The sequence below is a fragment of the Oreochromis niloticus genome, linkage group LG22, assembly GCF_001858045.2.
Source record: "Oreochromis niloticus isolate F11D_XX linkage group LG22, O_niloticus_UMD_NMBU, whole genome shotgun sequence".
In the NCBI taxonomy this organism is placed as follows: Eukaryota; Metazoa; Chordata; class Actinopteri; order Cichliformes; family Cichlidae; genus Oreochromis; species Oreochromis niloticus.
In genome coordinates, this window is record NC_031985.2 from 23,208,714 (window position 1) to 23,228,674 (window position 19,961).

The 19,961-nt window shown below is 38.9% G+C and overlaps 1 protein-coding gene across 3 annotated transcripts; it reads right to left on the reverse strand.

The window, feature by feature from the left end:
* Positions 1-4,839: 4,839 nt before the first annotated feature.
* LOC100693960 (catenin beta-1) lies at positions 4,840-18,358 on the reverse strand. 3 transcript variants are annotated; one of them, XM_019350377.2, is made up of 17 exons: positions 18,047-18,358; positions 16,655-17,048; positions 16,335-16,544; positions 15,434-15,684; positions 15,086-15,324; positions 12,061-12,262; positions 11,803-11,947; positions 11,552-11,655; positions 11,291-11,425; positions 10,982-11,185; positions 10,715-10,873; positions 10,475-10,594; positions 8,622-8,772; positions 8,407-8,528; positions 8,199-8,259; positions 5,900-6,095; positions 4,840-5,797 (listed from the first exon to the last, which is right to left on the reverse strand). In XM_019350377.2, the coding sequence occupies exons 3-16, from the start codon at positions 16,534-16,536 to the stop codon at positions 5,905-5,907; spliced, it is 2,286 nt and encodes a 761-aa protein (XP_019205922.1). In that variant the 5' UTR covers positions 16,537-16,544; positions 16,655-17,048; positions 18,047-18,358; the 3' UTR covers positions 4,840-5,797; positions 5,900-5,904. The 3 variants fall into 3 exon arrangements, with proteins under 3 accessions (XP_019205922.1, XP_005478702.1, XP_019205921.1); XM_005478645.4 differs by having other exon boundaries at positions 16,999-17,048; positions 18,047-18,357; XM_019350376.2 differs by lacking the exon at positions 18,047-18,358 and adding an exon at positions 17,210-17,372 and having other exon boundaries at positions 16,999-17,048.
* Between the last annotated feature and the right edge of the window lie 1,603 nt (positions 18,359-19,961).

Below are 19,961 nucleotides of genomic sequence, written 5' to 3' on the forward strand. Positions count from 1 at the left end.
TGGTCCATCAAAGTGGGTTCAGTACAGGCGTGAACAGTATGGAGGGCCACAAGTGCTAAAATGAATATAAATAAATACATCATTTAATACTAAATGCGTCATTAATAAATTAAAATAACTAATTAAATATAGAAATAATTAAATATGAATTAATTTCATTTTTAAAATATTTGATAACTTATTTCCAATTCTATTCATTAATATATCTAAATAATTATTTACTGATTATTTCTTTGATTCTTTTCTTTTAAGTACTTAACAATACTTAAAAAAGGACTTTTTTGTGTGTGTTTGAAGTTGGATAACGCTGATAAACTCACACTTTTTAAGCCCAAAACTAACTAACAAAATGAAATAGCCATACTATTTATTAATAAAGAAGAAATATTTATTGATCCAAAGACAGGTTTTATCTATCTTGGTATCAAAATCACTCCTGAGATAAAACAGTCTTCTCAACAAACTATGCAGGAGTATTAGTAGGGCCACAATAAGAAAAAAAAATTATAGCTGGATTTGAGAATAAAGTTGAAATTTAGAGATTAAATTCAAAATATTGTTTTGAGGAAAAAAGTCAAAATGTGGAGATTATAGTTGATTCATGACAAACTGCCACGGTGCCTATACCCTCTGATTTAGTGAAATTGTACTGCAGAATCAGTTTTCGTACCAAGGAAAGGATTTCTCTTTTAGCACATAAACACAGTGTGGTGATAAATATAAGGACGTTGAAAAGATGGTGCAGAAAGATGCATGTGGTCAGATGGAAAAACATTGAGAATTAAGGTTCATAGGGAGCAAAAACGTATATCCAAACCTTACTGTTACCTTAAAACAGCGGTCCCCAACCCCCGGGCCACGGACCGGTACCTGTCGGTGACTCGTTTGGTACCGGGCCACAAGAGTTGAGGCTCAGGTGTGAAATTTATGGTTTTCGGGGGTTTTATCAGTTTTTAGCGTTCCCTGGGTCTTTTCCCGTGTGTTATGACTAAATCTTCTTTTTTTTTTGGTACCAGTTCTGGTTTTATTTTGTTGTATTTATCCACGACACCTTAAAGGCCGGTCCCTGAAAATACTGTCGGACATAAACCGGTTTGTGGCGCATAAAAGGTTGGGGACCGCTGCCTTAAAACGCTCAAGTCTGACTGACTGAATTGACTTTGGACTCCTGAAGGCCACAAGGATGATTGTCAAATTGTGGAGACAAATGGAGGTATCTTTTAGGAATAGATGAAAGTGTTAACTTGCTGTATTACACTGGAGAAACTGACTTATATAATCAGAGGGCTACTTATTACTTTTAGCAAATTTTCAGATCAATACAAATCAAATATGTGGGTAAATGGTGGCTAAGTTATGTAACTGCTGTGTGTGGGTTGGAGAAATGCAGAGGGCAATGGAGGGGGAGGGGTCCGGGAAGAGGCGTCCCCTTGGTGGGCTCCACAACTCCTCAGCAATGGGGTCCTTGTTGTGTCCTTCCATCTGCTGAGGGAATAAGGTTCACCTATTCCCTCAGCAAACTTTCCCGGCTGAAGTTTGAAGGAGTAGAGGCTCCTCAGAGTCCCAGATGAAGCGCCACGCTGCCCCGACTTGTCTGTGTGTGGGCCTCGAACAGAGCTTGCTTTGAAGTAACAATGCTGTGATCTTTGCTGTGATCTGACTAGGAGTGACTGGAGTCAAGTTTCCCACAGCTTTCTCCAGTGATTTTTGGGAGCACTATACCTGGGGGGGAAAAGATCCAGTATACTTCAGCTAATACAACCGGGTCTTGTTTTTTTTGTTGTTGTTGTTGTTTTTTGTTTTTTTTAAGCAGTTTAAATAAGAGTTAATATAGTATAAAAAATAGATAGAGACTCTAAGATGCATGACCAGAGATTAGCAGCTTCATCTTGTCTACTACAAAATACCAGACTGAAAATGAAAGCCTTGAAATAGTTCTTAAAGATAACTGAGATAATTAAAAGTTTCTTTTAACTCCCACCAGAGTTAAAGTTTGCATCAAGCCTGCAGCATTTTGGAAGGCTTCCAGGTAAGGGGGGGTGCTCTCTCTGAGTAGACTTGGCTGATACATCAGAGCTCCAAACTTCCTTATCTGCATCATGTTTCTTGAAGAGTGCAATCCCACAGAGTACTGCAATTACAACCTTGCTCAGTGTCCTGATGTGGACCTTATGCAGTAAACTGTGCGTATGTCCTGTTGGAAAAACAGGGGAATATTAAAGCTTGGAGACGGCTCAACATTTCCATGGTTTTTTTGTCAGTTTAAGTTATTTGTAAATAGAAATGATGTGATTGGAGTTCCACCTCCATTAATTATAAAAGAACAAGTCTCTGTTCTGTTCATATTTTATATTTACTTAATATGCATGTTGGAAAAAGCCAGTGTGGTGGTTTAAAAAAATGCATCAACATTTAACAGAAACAAAACAAGTGACAAAGACATTATGAGCCACTTGACTAGATCTATTATTGTCACAGGGTTAACAGCTCTGCAATAAACCCCATAGCTGATTTTTGGGGTCGTATACTGCCACATAGTACCTTTGCAAACACGGCATCTTACATTTTCTCTCTCTCTGTCACACACACACACACACATGCAGACACACACACTGTGTGTCTGCAAGTGCAAAAAATAATATTGTATAGCAATAATTTATATCAATATCATCACTCCAGCTTTCAATCAGGTCGGGGAAATGGACAAAGTTGCTTAGGTAATGACCTCAAAACAGATTTAGCCTCTCCAAAGTAACATAAAGACCAGTGTAATGTTTGTAACCATATAGGATAAAAGAAAGACGCCCATTAACCACAGGTCCTCACAGACTTACTGGACGTGGTTGCCGTATAACAAGCTCACTCATTAATCGTTTCCAGTGGGCCAGTGTCTAGATATATCACACACATATTACAGTATAAGTGCGTATTTTCAACACATAAATGTAACAATGTTTCAATCCTTACAAAAAAAAGAAGAGAAAAGCCATCAGAGCTTGATGTTTCTGGCCTTTGCTCGGCAAAGTCACTGGCAGCACTGCTTAGATTCACAGTCCTGGCAGTATACTCATCCTGCTCTCTTCTTGCTGATAAAGTGTTTTATAGTTGATATCAACAGGTTCCCACAGTTTCCACAAATCACAGCAGGGTCAGGAAGTACAAGTGAGCTATCTTGGTATTTATGATTTAAAAAGATACCCACTGTCATTTTTTAATCAGTGGAATGTAACATAATACAGACAATTTTTGCAGCTAAATTGTAATTCATAAGGAAAACATGTACTACTTTAAAAAAGTTCAGCTTTCACAAGAGAGAAATATGAATTAAACATATAGTGGAACTTTATAATCTGTCCAGTTTTAAGTAATGCAGTCAGTATATACATGCTTTGTCTAGGAGCACATTTGATATGTAGATTGGGTTCTTCCTGTTTTTGGGCGTTGGAGCTCTAGCACAGCTGCACCCTCAGAAGTTAAGCCTTTGATTATGTAGATGACCCCACCCAAGGATTCAGACCGTTCTCACTATCAGTACATTTCCATTAACATGGAATACACTTACAATTTCAATTCAATGTTTGGTTATTTTCAGGGCTTGTAAAGACAGACTTAAAAACACTGACTTTAAAAGTCAGAGTATAACAGGCATAGTGCATTATTCTTTAACAACTATGCTCAAACCACTAAAGCAGGCCACTAAGTCACTCCTTTGTTAGTTTTCTTCAGTGTCAAAAGCTCACAGAAAGCATCACCCTTCCTATTGAGAAGTGAACTTCAAACATCTCTCCTCCATTATCTACCTTAAACTGCTCCCTGAGCAGGGCTTTGTCATGTCTTACTCTGTGATCAGTTTATATTGATACTTTGGTTTTCTTTGCTTTTCAACTCATCTTTGCTCTTACAAAACTGTTGGCTATATGTGAAAAGATAGTCTTGATAGCTTCTATTGTGATAACTGTCCTTTGTCTGATATTTTACCTTTGCTGTTTAATATATGCGGGGGTTGCTTTTACAGACTGGCAACATGAGCTCATCGATTGTGTTATATACACCAACTAACGAGTGAAATGCACAAGAAAGAAAAGAAAAAAAAAAAAAAAAAAGCAAAACAAAAAAACCTTGATTTGCACAAACCATCCTCTACAGTGCATTAACATTTCAAAAAAAAAAAAAAAAAAAAAAAAAAAAAAAAAAAAAAGGAAAACATTTCCACCACTTAAAAGGATTTCTTTAATTCAGCACAACATGCAGATATAATAAAGAGGCGAGTTATCCCTTGCAGTTTATCTACCAAAGAAAGTTGTTACAGTGGATTGACCTTCCAAACCTGCCTTAAAAAGGTTTAACCCCATTCCTGTTAAACGTCGTTAGAGCAATCATGCAAGCAGCACCAGCTTAAATGTCTGGGCGTCGCAGCAAATGCCAAATTCTGCCCCATCAAAGACAAAAAAAAAAAAAAAACCACAAACAAACTTCATTTCAGCTCATTTAATGAAAAAGGGACCATCTTTAACCAACAATATTAGCAACTGCCAATACTACAGCAGGGTAATAGCCTCAAGTCTTATGAATGTGCATTTAAAAGTGATTTTTGATCATCTACAGTACTGCTTATAACATAGTAAACCTTTCATAAATTCAAGGTGGGCCAGAAATGAGCACATCTGCATTTTAAAACAAACAAACAAAAAACAATTAAAACATCACATTTGCAAATAAAGTTACTGAAGTGCTGATTACTGTGATTATCCAACGGACATCATTTGACGATGGTAGTCTTAACAATTGACAAAAAACACGATCTAAACTTTCTAAGTAAAGAAACAGAACAGACACCAGTTGAAATAAAATGTCATTTTATTGTTCAGCCGTGTCACAACCTCGTCTCCAAAATAAGCACAGCAGGACTACAACTGTTCATCAACCTAGCTACCTTTGATAGCACATAAAACCGGGTTTTATAAGACCACCAACGATAGCGTTAAACTTTTCTATCAGACATCCAATGATAGCATACAAAATAGTTGTTAACCTACCAGTGATACTGTATATAAAACACTTGTCTCTAAATTTATCCCCAACCCACCCTCAATTTCACCCGCATCCCTCTTTAGAACATTTGTGACACCGACATATTTTATGCTTAAACAAGCACATAAAGAATGCATAATTCTCCATTTTCGAGATTATAAAAAAAACTACACAATGTTACACTTTAAGTCAGAGTACAATTCAACTGATTATTAGTGTTCTACACATTCGACCATAAACCAAAGGAACATTGTATAATATCACTATAACTTAACACTACATGTAATATACGTTAAAAAAAAAAAAAAAAAATTACAAATGATTAGCATTAAAAAGGAAATGAAGATGGCTAGTGAAGGCAAGCTGGGTCAGTACCATAACAGAATGAGTAATACAAAAAAAAGAAATAAAAAATGTATAAGAAAAATGGAAACAAAAAAAAAACAAAAACTGATAATACAGGCAAGGCTAAAACAATTGTGTTTCAAACTTTAAGATCCATCTCTGTTGCACTCATCCATAATGGTAACCTGCTCCAAGACCTCCAATGAGTGATTCCACATCTGATCCTTTAACCCTTCTCCCCCCCCCCACACACACTTTCAACTTGCTTTAACATTCCTGTGGCAACCATCTTAGTTTTCTTGTGTCAGGCACTTTCTAATACCCCTTACTCCCCTCTTTACCTTTAACACTTTACAGGCCAATTATAATGCTGCTTCAGAAAATACAGGCCAATCACAATGCAGGTTCTATCAGAATACAACTGCAAAAAGAGCATAGGACAAAGATCATATATTAATATCGTGCTGGTGATATGAGAAAGAAAAAAAGCTTTACTGCTAACTGATAATCAAGTCCATCTTACCAATTCTACAGGTCTGTGTCAAACCAGGCCAGCTGGTTGCTGTCCATTAGGTCCTGGGTGTGGCCGAGGTCTGGCAATGGATCAGTGTGGTGACCCAGGTCAGGCAGAGTGTCAGCATGGTAGTCGGCACCTTCCATCATAGGGTCTAACAGGGTGTCCTGACCGTAAGCTGGTGGGTAAGCCCGGTAGGCTGCATCTGAAAGGCAAAGAGAGAAATGTACGGTAAGTGATAAAGGGTCAAAACTATAAACACACTGCAGCTTACAGTTGTTTTACTCTTAAACAGCAAAATGAACAGCCAATAGTGGTAAATATCAGCATATGATCTTGAACAAATGCAGGTGATGCACAAATGGTCATTTTGATCATTAATTTTACAAAAAAAAAAAAAAAAAAATTGTGTGTTGTGTTGTATAGTCACATCTCAAATTAATAAAGGCCTCTATGCAGTAATAAAATTGTTCAGGTGTAGAAACATACAAATATTATGTGGACAAAGGGTCTGAATAAGCAACAGCGTGATGCCAATTCACATCTGCAAACCAAAAATCTGTTACCCTTAGCAATTCTAAATATTAGTGCAGTAACAATTAATTTCTTGATAGCATCTTGTTTACTTTGGAGACTGATCAGAGCCAGGCACACTTACTAGTCACAGAGGGCTCAAATTAAAGCTAGCCCCTTGTTTCCCACTCATGCCAAAGCAGATTTTATTGGCTAAAACTTGCGATTGAACCACAGATAGCATTATAGGATCTATGCTGCTCCCTGGTCTGAAAAGTGCAGACTGCAGCTTTAGTCATAACCCTCAATTATCACCTGGTAATAGCATAAATACTCAGTTACTGCAGAGTGGGGCTTTACAAACCAGCGGGTGACATCACAGAGGCCACGTCCATCTTTTATACAACTTATTTAACACAATTTGGTAGATGTGGTTAAATGGCACTGTGTGACATAAGCAAATCTTATAATACATTAAAAATGCATTTATTTCTTTGTCCACCAACTCTTGTTAGATCAGGAGTTGAGCAAACACAAGTTATAACTATCAAATATTACAGCATCATGCTGCCTAGCAAGGACCCTGCAATTGGATAAAATGACCAATTTAAGCATTTATGCACCAGTAACACCTTATAAAAGCAATTTATTTTTATTTTGCATCTACAATAGTTGACTTATTCCTCAGATATGATGCCATCATCCTGCCGGGCAACCACCTATCAAGGGGACAATATAACTTTTTTTTAAATTCTCAGTGAGATTAAGTATCAGTTTGCAAACAGCATGAGCAGTCCAAACAATACTCTAGCATGGGTATGTGTGATAAATATCATGCTATCGTTTCTTATCAGCTCTTTTGTCATGTGTCACTTTTTAAATTGTGCATTTAAAATAATCTTGTTTTGCACTTCTGTCAAAGCACTTTATCTTTTCTGCCATTTAAATTTTATGGACAAACCTCAAGCATACATAGCGCATTGCACAAACAAAAAACAGCAGGGTGGGGAGATAATTAGATTCGATCGTTTACAAGAACAGTTATTTTGCAATCTTAAATATTGGTTTTGGTCTCTTTATTCTGAGGCATTTTATCCCATCTGAACTTTGAGAAACAATTTAAGTCAGAATGGTGTTTTTGTTCTTTATTTCTTTTGAGTAATAGAACAATACTTTGACTCTCAAAAGAGAGCGCAGAAAATAGATCTGCAGGAACAGTCTGGTGAAATTGTGTTGTGACCTCTCCAAGATTGATCTTGGCAGCAAACTGTAAAACTTGTATGCTAGCTTGCGGCACATCATTCTAGTCATTCCTGTTAATTAACTGGGCGATGCATGTCTTGGTCAGGTAGCAAGACTGCGGTACTCTGTTTTTTTGACTTTGTTTGGGTGCAGAGGGTGGGGCAGTCATATGGATGTGACTGCAGTCTCAGACGCACATTTAAAAAAAAAACAAAAACAAAAAAAACAATTTTCTTAGTCCAGGTTTGATTGGCATTACTTCATAGTGACAAAGTGGCACTAATGCTGGGTAAACATTTCGAGAAATAACCATTACATTTTTAGTTAAGCAAATAGTATAAGTAGAATTTCAATATAGAATTTAGAATATTAAGCTTTGTTGAATAGAATTTCTAATAACACCACATGCATCCTGCAAATATAAGGTTAAGTCTTGGAAGAAGAAAAAAATGCTATTAATCACAGCAAGTTGTGGAATTAATCTTTTGAGTCAACTTACAGAGCTGCACATAAGAAATAAGCATATATAAATTAACAAAATTGAAGTACTCACCGTCCTGCCTATAAGCCAGAGGGTCTCCCTGTGCACCTATATCCAATCCCAGGTCTCCGGTCTATAGAAAGATTAAGAAGAGAGTGAGGTGTACAATCTGAGGTAAACCAGCAAGTATAGATTAATGCAAAAATATCATAAATTATTGCCTCATTTTCTTGTTTCAATGGGAAAAATGCAAAAGTTAAAGATATTAATGTACACGTACGTCATTCCAGGCCATAGGCTCAGTTCTGAACAAAGAGCTGGTCAGCTCCACAGACAGGCGTTTCTTGTAGTCCTGGGGCTTATCCTCAGACATGCGGAACAGGACAGCTGCAGCATAGGTTGCTACAGAAGAATGCACAGCAACACCAGTCAGGTATTTCAAGCTACCACTAGCAAAAATGTGTACAGTTTGTATTTTGTTCCTTGCACACTCACCGACTCCCTCATTACGGGAGTGCAGCAGCTCAGTGAGAGGCGCAGTGGCTCCTTCAGCTTCGATTGCCTCAGCAGCTTCTTTATCCTGGGCCAGTTCACACAGCACACCTGCTGCCACACGCTGGATATTCTCCACTGGAGAATAAAGCAACTGAAAACAAAAGCAGACAATGAACAATATAGTTAATAAAATTAGTGTAAAATGGACAAATGGTGCAAAAAACTACTAAGACCATATGGGGAAATTACACTGCTCAAAATGATGTTTGCCCAACATACAACTGCACAGAACTAAGGGATTATAGCAATGGTAAGGGTAAAAAAAAAAAAAAGAAAGAAAAAAAAGAAAAACCCCTGTGTCGGCATCCAAGGCTCTGCTCTAAAATGGTTTGTCTCTTACCTAGAGAGCAGAATATATTCTGTGATGCTGAGTAACAAATACTCTTCCCCAGCTACACTCACTTGTGGAATACCTCTGGGCTCTATTTTGGGCCCTGTCTTATTCTCCTTATACATGCTCCCATTAGGCTCCATTTTTCAGAAACACCAAATCTCTTACCACTCTTATGCAGATGATACACAGTTCTACCTTTCTCTAAAACCAGGTGCTGATAGTACACTGCAGAAAGTCTCAGAGTGTCTTAGTGACATACATTGTTGGATGTCTCTGAACTTTCTCAAACTAAATCATGACAAAACCGACATTATAATCTTTGGTAAGCAGGACTCTATTAGTCTCATAAGAAACAATTTGGGCCCATTATCAGCTAATGTACATCCCCATGTAAAAAAAAAAAATAAATAAAAAAAAAATAAATCTTGGTTTCATTTTTGATTCCTCTCTCAAGCTGGACAAGCAAATAAATTCAGTTGTTCGTGGCAGTTTTTTCCAACTAAGGAGCATTTCTAAACTCAAAAATATCCTGTCATCTAAAGACCTGGAAACTGTTATCCATGCTTTCATATCGTCACGTATTGACTATTGTAACTCTCTCTACTTAGGTATTTGTCACTCAAGCCTGACCCGCCTGCAACTTGTTCAAAATGCAGCCGCAAGGCTGCTGACGGGTATTGGAAAGAGAGAGAATATTACCCCGGTACTCGCATCTCTACATTGGCTACCAGTTAAACATAGTAAAACCTTAAAATCGATTCTATTTGTTTTTAAAGCTCTCCATGGTTTGGCTCCAGGTTACATTTCAGATCTTCTTAGCCTGCACTTACCCACTCGATCTCTGTGCTCTTCCAGAGAGATGGTTCTATCAGTTCCACGCTCCCAGCTCAAATCTAGAGGTGACAGGGCTTTCTACATTGCCGCCCCGAGACTCTGGAATAGTCTTCCCCCCTTCATAAAATCCTCTTCATCCTTGGAAGTTTTTAAATCGAATCTCAAGACCTACCTATTTTCCAAGGCTTTCGGATCTCCTTGATATCCTTTTTATTCTATTTGGTCTCTTATTGGATGTTGTGTGTTTGTGCGTGAATGTGTACAATTTTGTATATGTATGTGCATATACATTATATGCTATATACTCTTGTCTTTTTAAATGTTTTCTTTCTACTTTAATTCTTTCATTATATTATCCCTCTGTTCAGCACTTTGGCCGACACTTGATGTCTTTTAAATGTGCTATATAAATAAAGATGACTTTACTATCCCAGCTTCTTTTTTTTCTTTTTTTCTTTTTTTTTTTTTTAAATCTGGCATCAGATTCGAAATAAGTATTTTGGAAATTTTTAAGTGTCACAAACCGAACACTTAACTAAAAAGATATTTTTTAAAAAAACAAGGCAACAAAAACAACAAAACAAAACACTGGGCGTGGAACTGTAAGTTGGAGTTTTATCCGCACCTGGACAAAAAGTGGAATGGTGTTGAGTCCTCTGATGACAATTCTGTTGTGCACATCTCGGGCCAAGATGTGCAAAGCTCCTGTGCAGCCTTCCACTATTTCCTCCATGCGCACACCCTCCTGTATGATTCAAGTTTTCATGAGATGAAAAAGGGAAGAAGGAGGAGGGGGGAAAAAAGAAAAAAAAAAAATCCACATTCTTGATGTTCAGATAAAGAAAACATCTAGCTTGTTACACACCACAAACTGCTGCTGGTTGCCTCCCATGCTAGTGCGCCTCTGGGTGTCCTGATGAGCTCTGACAAGCAGCTGCACCAGTCGAGGGATAGCGCCTTGCTCCCGCAGAGCACTGTGGTTGGCTGGGCAGAGAGCCAGGTTGCGAATCAGACCAACTGTGGCCTATAAGGGAAGGAATATTTGGCATATTTAGAATTAGAATTCATGAAAATATATTCCGAGTGATTTTACCAGTCACCTGGAAATATGTAAAAGTAGAGGAATACCGACCTTGATTAAAGGCCAGTGGGATGGAGGGTGCAGCAATTTGACCACGACAGGCAGGCCATAGTGAAGGCGAACAGCATTCTGGGCCATCTCAGCATCCTGATGGCGGGAAGTCAGGTGACGAAGTGCACAGACCGCAGGCTCTGTGATGTCCTCTCTGTCACCAGCTCGAAGTACTGTTCGCACCAAAGCCTCAATGCCACCAACCTAACATAAGGGGGGGGGGGATAGTGACAGATAAAGATTTTTTTTTTAAATTCATTTCCACACCACAGAATTTTTATAATTTCCCAGAAGCTGTGTATTACTTACCTGACAGACCATGAGTTTGTTACTATAATTGTTGCAGGTCAGGTTGGAGAGGATGCCTGCAGCACATGTTACGACATTGATGTCATCACTGCCCAGCAGCTGGACTAGAGTGCCCAAGAGACCTTCCATCCCCTCCTAGAGAGCAGAGGACAGGACAGAAAAGACATCTAAATAAAGTAGACTCAATCAGAATGTATGCGTTTTGTTCAAGAAGTTACATTAAGTGGGATTCTTTTAAGAGGAGGCCCTTGTATGTTGTACCTGTTTAGTGGCAGCATCTGAAAGATTCCTCAGAGTCCAGAGGCAGTTCTGGACCAGACGCTGGCTGGGGTCTGTCAGATGAAGCCCCAAAGCCTGCATGCCTCCTACAAACAAGGTCAGACAACATTTCACTATTAGAAGCACAACAGTAAACAAGCGAGACATGTAATAATGCCCACAGTTGTACAACAATGAGTTAAATACAGCATAGATTTTTATTTTGTATTTATATTTTTTAATTTTATACATACCAGCCTCTACAATGGCAGGCTTGTTGCTTGAGCAGACTGAGAGAACCTTGAGCACTCTGCTTGTGGTCCACAGCAGTTTCTCATATGTGAAAGTCCGCATGATGTTGACCAGAGCCTGGGGACCACCGCTGGCCAGAATGATCAGCTAAGAATAAAGACAAGTTTATGTTTATACTGGCATACAAACTGCTGGTTGTTTTAGCAGACAAGTACGAAGACAATGTATGCAAACTGATAAATTAGCCAGAGCTCCAATACCTTGCTTTCCTGATTGCCATATGCCAAGATCTGCAGGCAGTCAGTAGTGATTGCCAGGAACTTGACATTAGTGTTGGACAACAGTGCCACCATCTTCTGCAATCCTCCAGCTAGGCGCACTGCCATTTTTGCCCCTTCCTGATGCAACAACAGGTTGTGGAGTGTGGTGATAGCATAGAACAAAACACTGTCCACCGGTGAACTAAAGGGGGGGGGAAAAAAAAAGTTATGGAAAAGTTAACTCATCTTCAAAGACTCTACATAACAGTAAAATGCAAACAAGCATGCCACACATTCACACACAGAGTGCAAGTTTGTCATACACAGGGCATTATGACTCAGCTTAGGTGCCCATAAAAAAAATAAGATACACTAAGTGCCATTACACATTTTGAGTTGTTTGCATAAGCCACAGATGCAAGACCACATTTTATGAATACTCAAAATTGTTTTAACTATAACTTCCAAAGATTATACAACCATTAATAATGCAATTCAACAGCAGTTTTATTAAGTCTCCAGAAGCCTATTAATTGTCCAGTTAAGTTTAGCAGTTGAAAATTACTCAGCAAAAAATTATTTTACCAGGACTCACATCTACTGTAAAGCCATTTGCAAATTAATGCTGATACTTAAGAGAACTGAACCAGTACATCAGATTTTCCTTGCTCTGTTCTCATCTCTCATCCAATCTCAAGGCAACATTTACATAATTTCAAGAGCAATAAAAGCAGTACAGAGAAATGCTCACTGCAAAATTGATAAAAACCTCACGGTCAAACCATTAAAGCCCTAAAAACTTTAAAATGGTACCTATATGCAAGTTTATTCAGCAGCTTTACAAAAAGGTGGCAGTTCCTTTCTTCTTGATGTACTGCTCCATCTTTCACTTAAACCATTAGTAATATGATTCCAGGAACAAATTCAAACACACATGTGCGCCATCCAACAGGCTGTAACTTGCCAGAGATCCAACTGTTTTGGCTGTGTGTTTAGGCTTTTCATGAAGAAACGCAAACACTAAAAGAAAGGAAGGAGGGCAGACATTTCAACTGAGTTGCAGGACCTTTTCTTTTGAAATTTGTCTGGTTGTGAATGTCTGGATTGGCTATATTGTAACACAACCAACATTTGTCAATCTGTTTAGCCCACATCAAAGTATGCGTGCTAAACTGTACATAGTTGTGGAAAATTATAATGGTGCCAACATTTCCAGTGTATTTGCTTGGTCATAATTGATAAGAGTTACAGAAGAACACACTGTTGCATTGTACAGACTTGCACAGCAGACTGTGGAAAGCTCAAGCATCAGAGAACAGATGATCTTAAAATAAAGATATCCTGCAAATAACTAGTGGTACAGAACTCAAGTGATACTCTAAAACTATACCAAGCAGACATTACAAGCTATAAAGCAGCACTGCATAGCACATTGGGTAGCACTTTGTAATGTCTCACTATTAAGCATTAGTAAGGTATTAGCGATCACTAAATCCATCATTTATATATCATTACTCCTCCTTAGAATGTAATTTATAAATACAGACGTTTATCCATCTGTTATTGTACTGATACATACAAGTACTACCCATCTGTTGATGTACACTATAGAGCAATCACTGCTATTAATCAGTCATATGTATTAGGGCTGTGCGATATGACCAAAATCTCATATCCCGATAAATTTTTGTGATTTATATCGTTAACATTTTCTGTAAATTCCGTGAATCTCGGGCAGCTCGACTTGCGGGAAGTGTTTCCAGCTGCGCGTCATGTAGCTGGAGTTGAGTGTTTTAACAGATGCATGAAACGATACATTTTTAGACATAAGTTGTAACGGCCGCAGTTTTCTTTGTGAGTATTTATTACACGGCGTGCCGCGGGGAAAAATCTGTTCTAACATTTGAGTCTAAGGTTTATTTTTTAGCACCTGATGGCTTTTTTTTTTTTTTTTTTTTTTTAAACTTCTCATCCGTAAATAATCTTCAAAATAAACTGAATCACGTGAAAGAGCAAAGCCTCAACAGGATCTTGAGCTTTATTGTGAAAGGTTTATGTGGAACATAAACAAGCGGACACGCGATCGTGTTACCGTCGTTGTTGCCAACCACAACGCATAAAAACAGGCGCTTGTCCGTCCGTAGTGTGGTTATATTAAATATAAGTGAAAGAGAGAACTTTAAGAAATTAATATAGCCACTACAGTGACCATCAAAACGGTGAAAAAATATTGCCGTAAACAGCTTATTTTGCGACACCACGAAACAAACGATAGCGTAAAATGAAACAATAGACGTTTTTATATCGTCATCCGATATATATCGTTATATCAAACAGCCCTAATATGTATATTTATAAATGGCATATTAAGTAGGAATAATGTTATATAAATGATGAATTAAGCACTTGCCAATACCTTAATAGCGGGAAATTATAATAAAAGGCAACCAAAGATTTAAAGAAATGTTCTATACAATGCTGAACATCCTGGACTGGGCACTGGAACACCATCCTAGAGTGTCATTTCTCACATGTAGCAAACGCCACCAGAAACATCAAATTAGGCAAGTTGGACACATCAAGCAGAAAAGTAAGACATAACGACAACCTACTAGCTGTGAATTGAACATTTACCTAATATCAAGAGGAATAAAAGTACAGAGAAATGCTCTGTACCTAGTTTGCCAATGGAAAACTCATTGTCAAACTATTAGCTAGCCTCTACCAATCTCACATTTGCACAACTGGACATTGCACAGAATATGTCCAAGGGAGATGGGAGATTAACGTCCTAACATCTGATGCCACTACATTTGCATTCACACATGCACCTCAACCTGTAAATGTCTGAAAAGTTCAGGACTGCAGTACCAAGTGTGGAAATTGCTTCAGTCAGGTGTTCTGTATTCTAGTCACCAAATGTCTCATTGACATTCTCCATGACATAATCTGTACTAAAGGTTGAAGAGGCTGGCTGCAGCACATGTTACAACATTGATTTTGTCACTAAAATCCCATTTCTTACCTCAGCATCTTGACCAGGGCAGGGATGCCTCCAGACTTGAAGATAGCAAGGAGACCCTCTCGATGGTGGGAAAGGTTGTGTAAGGTGCCAGCAGAACAACGAGCAGTCTCCACATCACCACTGTTTTGCATGGCGCGAACAACTGCTGAAACCATTTGTGGTGAACGCATAAGGGCATGGCGAGATGCCTCTTTCTTTGACAACTGATGCACCATTACAGCTGCTTTATTCACAACAACCTAGGACAGAGAATATGTTTGTTAGTGATACCAGCTGTATTGCTACCAACTACAATGATATCAGAAGTTACCTTGTCAGCATCTGAGTGTATCAACATGTTACGCATACCTGGTCCTCATCATTAAGCAGTTTAGTGAGCTCAGGGATCGCACGAGTGGCCAGCTCAGCATCATCTTGATAGTTAATGAGGTTAACTACAGCATGCTTTAGCATTTGCGATGGCTCTGCAAGACGCTGCACAGCAGTTGGATGGGCTGCATCCAGCTGAGTAGGTGGGATCTGGATGCCCTCCTCCAAAGTCTCAGGGAACATGGCAGCACGTACACGCTGGGCCCGGGTCATGGCATAGCCCTCGATGTCTGACAGAGATGGAAAATTACAATACAATTACGCTACAGAAATATAAAGAACAGTTTTTCTTCTAGCATGTCAATCATGTACAATCAAGCCTGCCGTTTTTATTTTAAATGAATTTGATTACATTTATTTTTTAGGTTGCTATTTTTTTTTTTATTCCTGATCAATTCTTATAAAGAGTAGTAATTTCACAATACACAAGAGTAAAACCACCACCCGAAACCCAATCAGTGCCTAACAGTACACACCACATAACCAAACCAGCTCAAAGCCTTAGGCATGGACACCACAAGACCTCTGAAGGTGTCCTTTGATATCTGATACCAAGACAGTTCATAATCCTTTAAGTCCTGCAATTTCCAAGTTGTAGTTGACATGAATCAGACTTGCCACAGCATGAGCTTGTAGTTGGTCCTTCCTCGAATCATTGTCTACAGGATAAGCCTGTATGCCTCAGGACCACTAAAGCAGTCTTACCATAATTTGACTCTTCTCAAAATTGTTTGTGTCTTTACATTTCCATTTTGTTTTACATTCACCATATTGACTAACATATTTCATGAGTACAAGTGAGTGAACTCATGAAGTGAGCATTTGAGTGGATATAATTTTTTGGCTTTTTGGCTCCTGTACCCACATTAGTATCTCATACCTGTAGCCTCTGGAGTGAAAGGCTGGTTGAACTCCCAGTCATAAAGAGTTGGATCCTCCTCTTCAGCATCTGGGTTCCCTTTGCCGCTCAGGGATGGTGCTGTGGTTGTGACGCCAGACTGAATGCCTGAGTCCAGATAGGACTGCTGCTGCCACTGACTTACAACAACCTTGCTGTCACCTATTGCCATGTCCAACTCCATCAAATCAGCTGTGCAAAAAAGGACAAAGAAAGTGAGACACAAGAAGGAATACACTAGAAAAATAAATATTTACTTCACCAACTTTACTTATGGTTTTCAAATAAGATCTTTCACCAACCTTATTTATGGATGTTTGTTGTAAGAAAACAAAGAGGGGAAAAATGAAATTGACAAGTACACTTTTTTTTTTTAAACTGAAACCAAAAAAAGAAAAAAAAAAAAAGCCCTCTCTCTACACATGTGATACTCTAGGGTACTTTGCTGGTGATTTTAATATTACTCGTCATACCAACTTAAGATGCATTCAGTTTACTGAAAGACAAAACTAGATGAAAGAAAAAGCTAAAAACAAATTATTTAAGATACCGTGACATCTGGTCATGCTTCTCCTTTTCTCAAATGTAACTTTATACTGAGATCTTAAAACAAAACTCTTGAAAATGATCAGTTCTCCATACTTACACTGGGTAGCCATTGTTCTTGCCTGCCCTCAGCCCGCACAGCAGATATACCTGTAAAAAAAAAAAAAAAGAAAAAAAAAAAAGTGTTCGAACACTCAGGAAAAACTACCAACTCACACTCAACTTCATTTCTGGCAAAACCAAACCAAATCGTCAAGCTCTGGGTTTCTCCAGTGACCACTCAATATTAAAGCCACAGTCGACTGCTCTACCTGTGTAAGTGATCGAGATGCTTGTTTGGTTTGCTATCTTAGCGTTGAGGGGAAATGCCGAGCCTCCACCTCCAAACGAGTGAGTAAAGCGGTGGGTATTTCCAGGCCAGCACGAACACAATTCACCATTCAGCGGCAAAGAACATCAAAGGCATATTTCTCCCCCTCCCCCTACCACGGCCAAGTTCCGACCTCGCAGCTTGGGTTTCCAATGAGAAAAACTACCCCCCCTCCGCCCCGCAATCACTTCAATGACTCCTCCTCTCATGGTGGGTCCAACTACAAGCGTAACAAGCTGGCTAATCACAACTAAACTAGAAAAAAGCTAAATGGATAGGTCACACCAATCACCTATATTTTATTCGTACACAATTCAAGGGCTAGCGTGTATTAGCCACCCCTATTAGCTAACAGGTTGGCTAGCTTACCTTGAAAGCTCGCTATGCTAGCCTAACGTGCGCAGCTAACCTATCGGCTAGTTAGCTAACATAAACAAACACTGTTTAGGAATTCGGCCACTGGCTAAAAATGCGCCTGAGCCGTCCTGAGAAGCAACCAATATTGATAGCCGTTATTTTTCACAAACAAATTGATTAGTAGAATCCCGACTTTCAAGCACACTCCCATTTTTAAATTTCTGATTTGATAAGCACAGCTAGCCAGGACGTATGAAAAGTAGTTCCAAGCGCCACCGTACAAAACCTGCTGTGCTGCCAGCCAAATCAGAAAACCCCACCGGAGCCCCCTCCCTAGCCAAAGACGATTTTCTTTGCTAAACCAAGCCCTGACGCACTGTACGATATTGTATAAAAGCGGTAATAAGCGCAGCATATTTACCAGAATCGAGCGGCTCCTCCGTGGTTCTTGTCAGGAGAAAAAAAATCCCCTTTCTCTTTTGAAAATAGGAGAAGGGCTGCTAGGTGAACCACCCGTAGAAGTCCGAACCACACCCGCTGCTGCGCCGCCGAAGATGTTGCTTCCGCCAGTGCAATCAAACATCAAGATGGCGAGCGGAGAAATACAGTATTCTGCCGCACTTGGAAAACTAGGGCCTCGGATTTAAACAAAGTTGTAGCATCAGAAATAACAGTTTTACCGTAATAGCCAGGTAGTGGTGTCTTTTTGTTTTAAGAACAAGGGCTGTGTTGGCTCTTAGGTCTTATAGAAAGGCAATGAGAGTTTTTAATGTGGAAAGCGGCGATGGGGTAGTGGAGGGGAGGGCGAGGTGCCTTCATTAGACAGGAATGAGATTCAGCGGGTGCTAATATGACAGAGCGCTTTGATTAACATGCATCAAATGAAAAAGGCACAAACATTTACGCTAATAGGACTCTACATTCATTTACTTAGCTCAGTGAATTCAGTCGCAGTTTTGGCAAACATGGTCCTAGCACTTTCTACACCTGTATACAGTTAAAGAGGGATTTTGCAAATGCTTGACTGCAGTAGTTAATGGAAGAAGAGGAGGGTGGATAGGAGAGGGGATGGAGGGACAGAGTCAGCTACACGCTATATAAAATTCCTTTAATAATTACATAATTAAACCACAATTTAATTTCCAGGAGGCATTAAGTAATCTTGAACTGATAAATGAGGTTTACAAGTCTTAGGATCATTTAATATTTTGATTATTTTGAAACTATCTGAACATTGCCAATATGTGCATTTTGTTCTGGGCAGCTGTATATGTATTTGGTATGCACAGGGTGTGTATCAGCTTAATAGTCAAACATTCACTTATGCTTTTAATACATTCCTGCCTGTGCTTAAGCTTCTTAGGATTGCATACACACAAGCATCAAAAGAATTACAGTTAATCGACTGCAGAGCTCAATTTCACCCATTAAAGATTCATAAAATGAGAGAGGCTGTTGATATGAAATGAACACAAGCAAAGCACAGAGCAATGCGGACTATTTGTGTATGATCATGTGCGCCATGCATGCCTCAAGCCAGAAAAGGTCAAAGTCCAAAGTGCTATTGAGAAGCATATGCCTACTGTTGTTACTGCTGTTACTATAGTGACTGACAGTTACGATACTACAATGAGAAGTTTTATATTCCTGTAATTTATTTGATGATGAAAATGATATGAAGTCTGTAGTATGGCAATAAAAACATGAATTTGCACACAGGTGTAATGATTCTCAGTAATGCAGCCAGACCAAATGAATACATGAGACTGCATTTCCATCATTTTGAGCTTTATTGTCTCAGCATGTGGAGCTAAAATCAAGGAACCAGCTCAGACATGCATCAAAGTAACAATGGAAATAATACACACTGCAAGTTATCATCTGCAGATTAGAATGTGAACCAGGCGTCTCCTGTAGCACTGTGTGTCAAACAGAAATCCACACGCTTTGCATGAATTTATGTGACATAATGTGAAGTTCATATTCCTTCCAGTCTCTTATGTAAGCAGGTTTAAGGGTTTAGTAGAGACATGAAACCTAGTATTTCATGTTAATAGTGGGGTGAATGATTCAAATTATTATTATCTATTTTCATCTGCTTATCCAATATAGGGTCACGGTGGGGCCTATGCCAGCTGTCATAGGGCAAAGAGCAGAGTAAAACCTGGTAGGTCACCTGTAGAGAAAGGGGCTAAGGAAGAAAGACAAACTATTGACACCTAAAACCAGTTTAGAATTTCCAAATAATCTACCCCATGCATGTCTGTGGAGAGAAGCTGGAGCATTTGGGCAAAAAACCTCATGTAAGAATGGGAAGGACATCCAAGCTCTACAAC

Excerpts from the sequence above, each read along its gene's own strand:
- LOC100693960 (XM_005478645.4), bottom strand. Across the intron at positions 15,325-15,433 it reads TGCTTAATGATGAGGACCAG|GTTGTTGTGAATAAAGCAGC; the intron begins GTATGCGTAACA and ends TCTCTGTCCTAG. Across the intron at positions 11,426-11,551 it reads CAGATGCTGCCACTAAACAG|GAGGGGATGGAAGGTCTCTT; the intron begins GTACAACATACA and ends TCTGCTCTCTAG.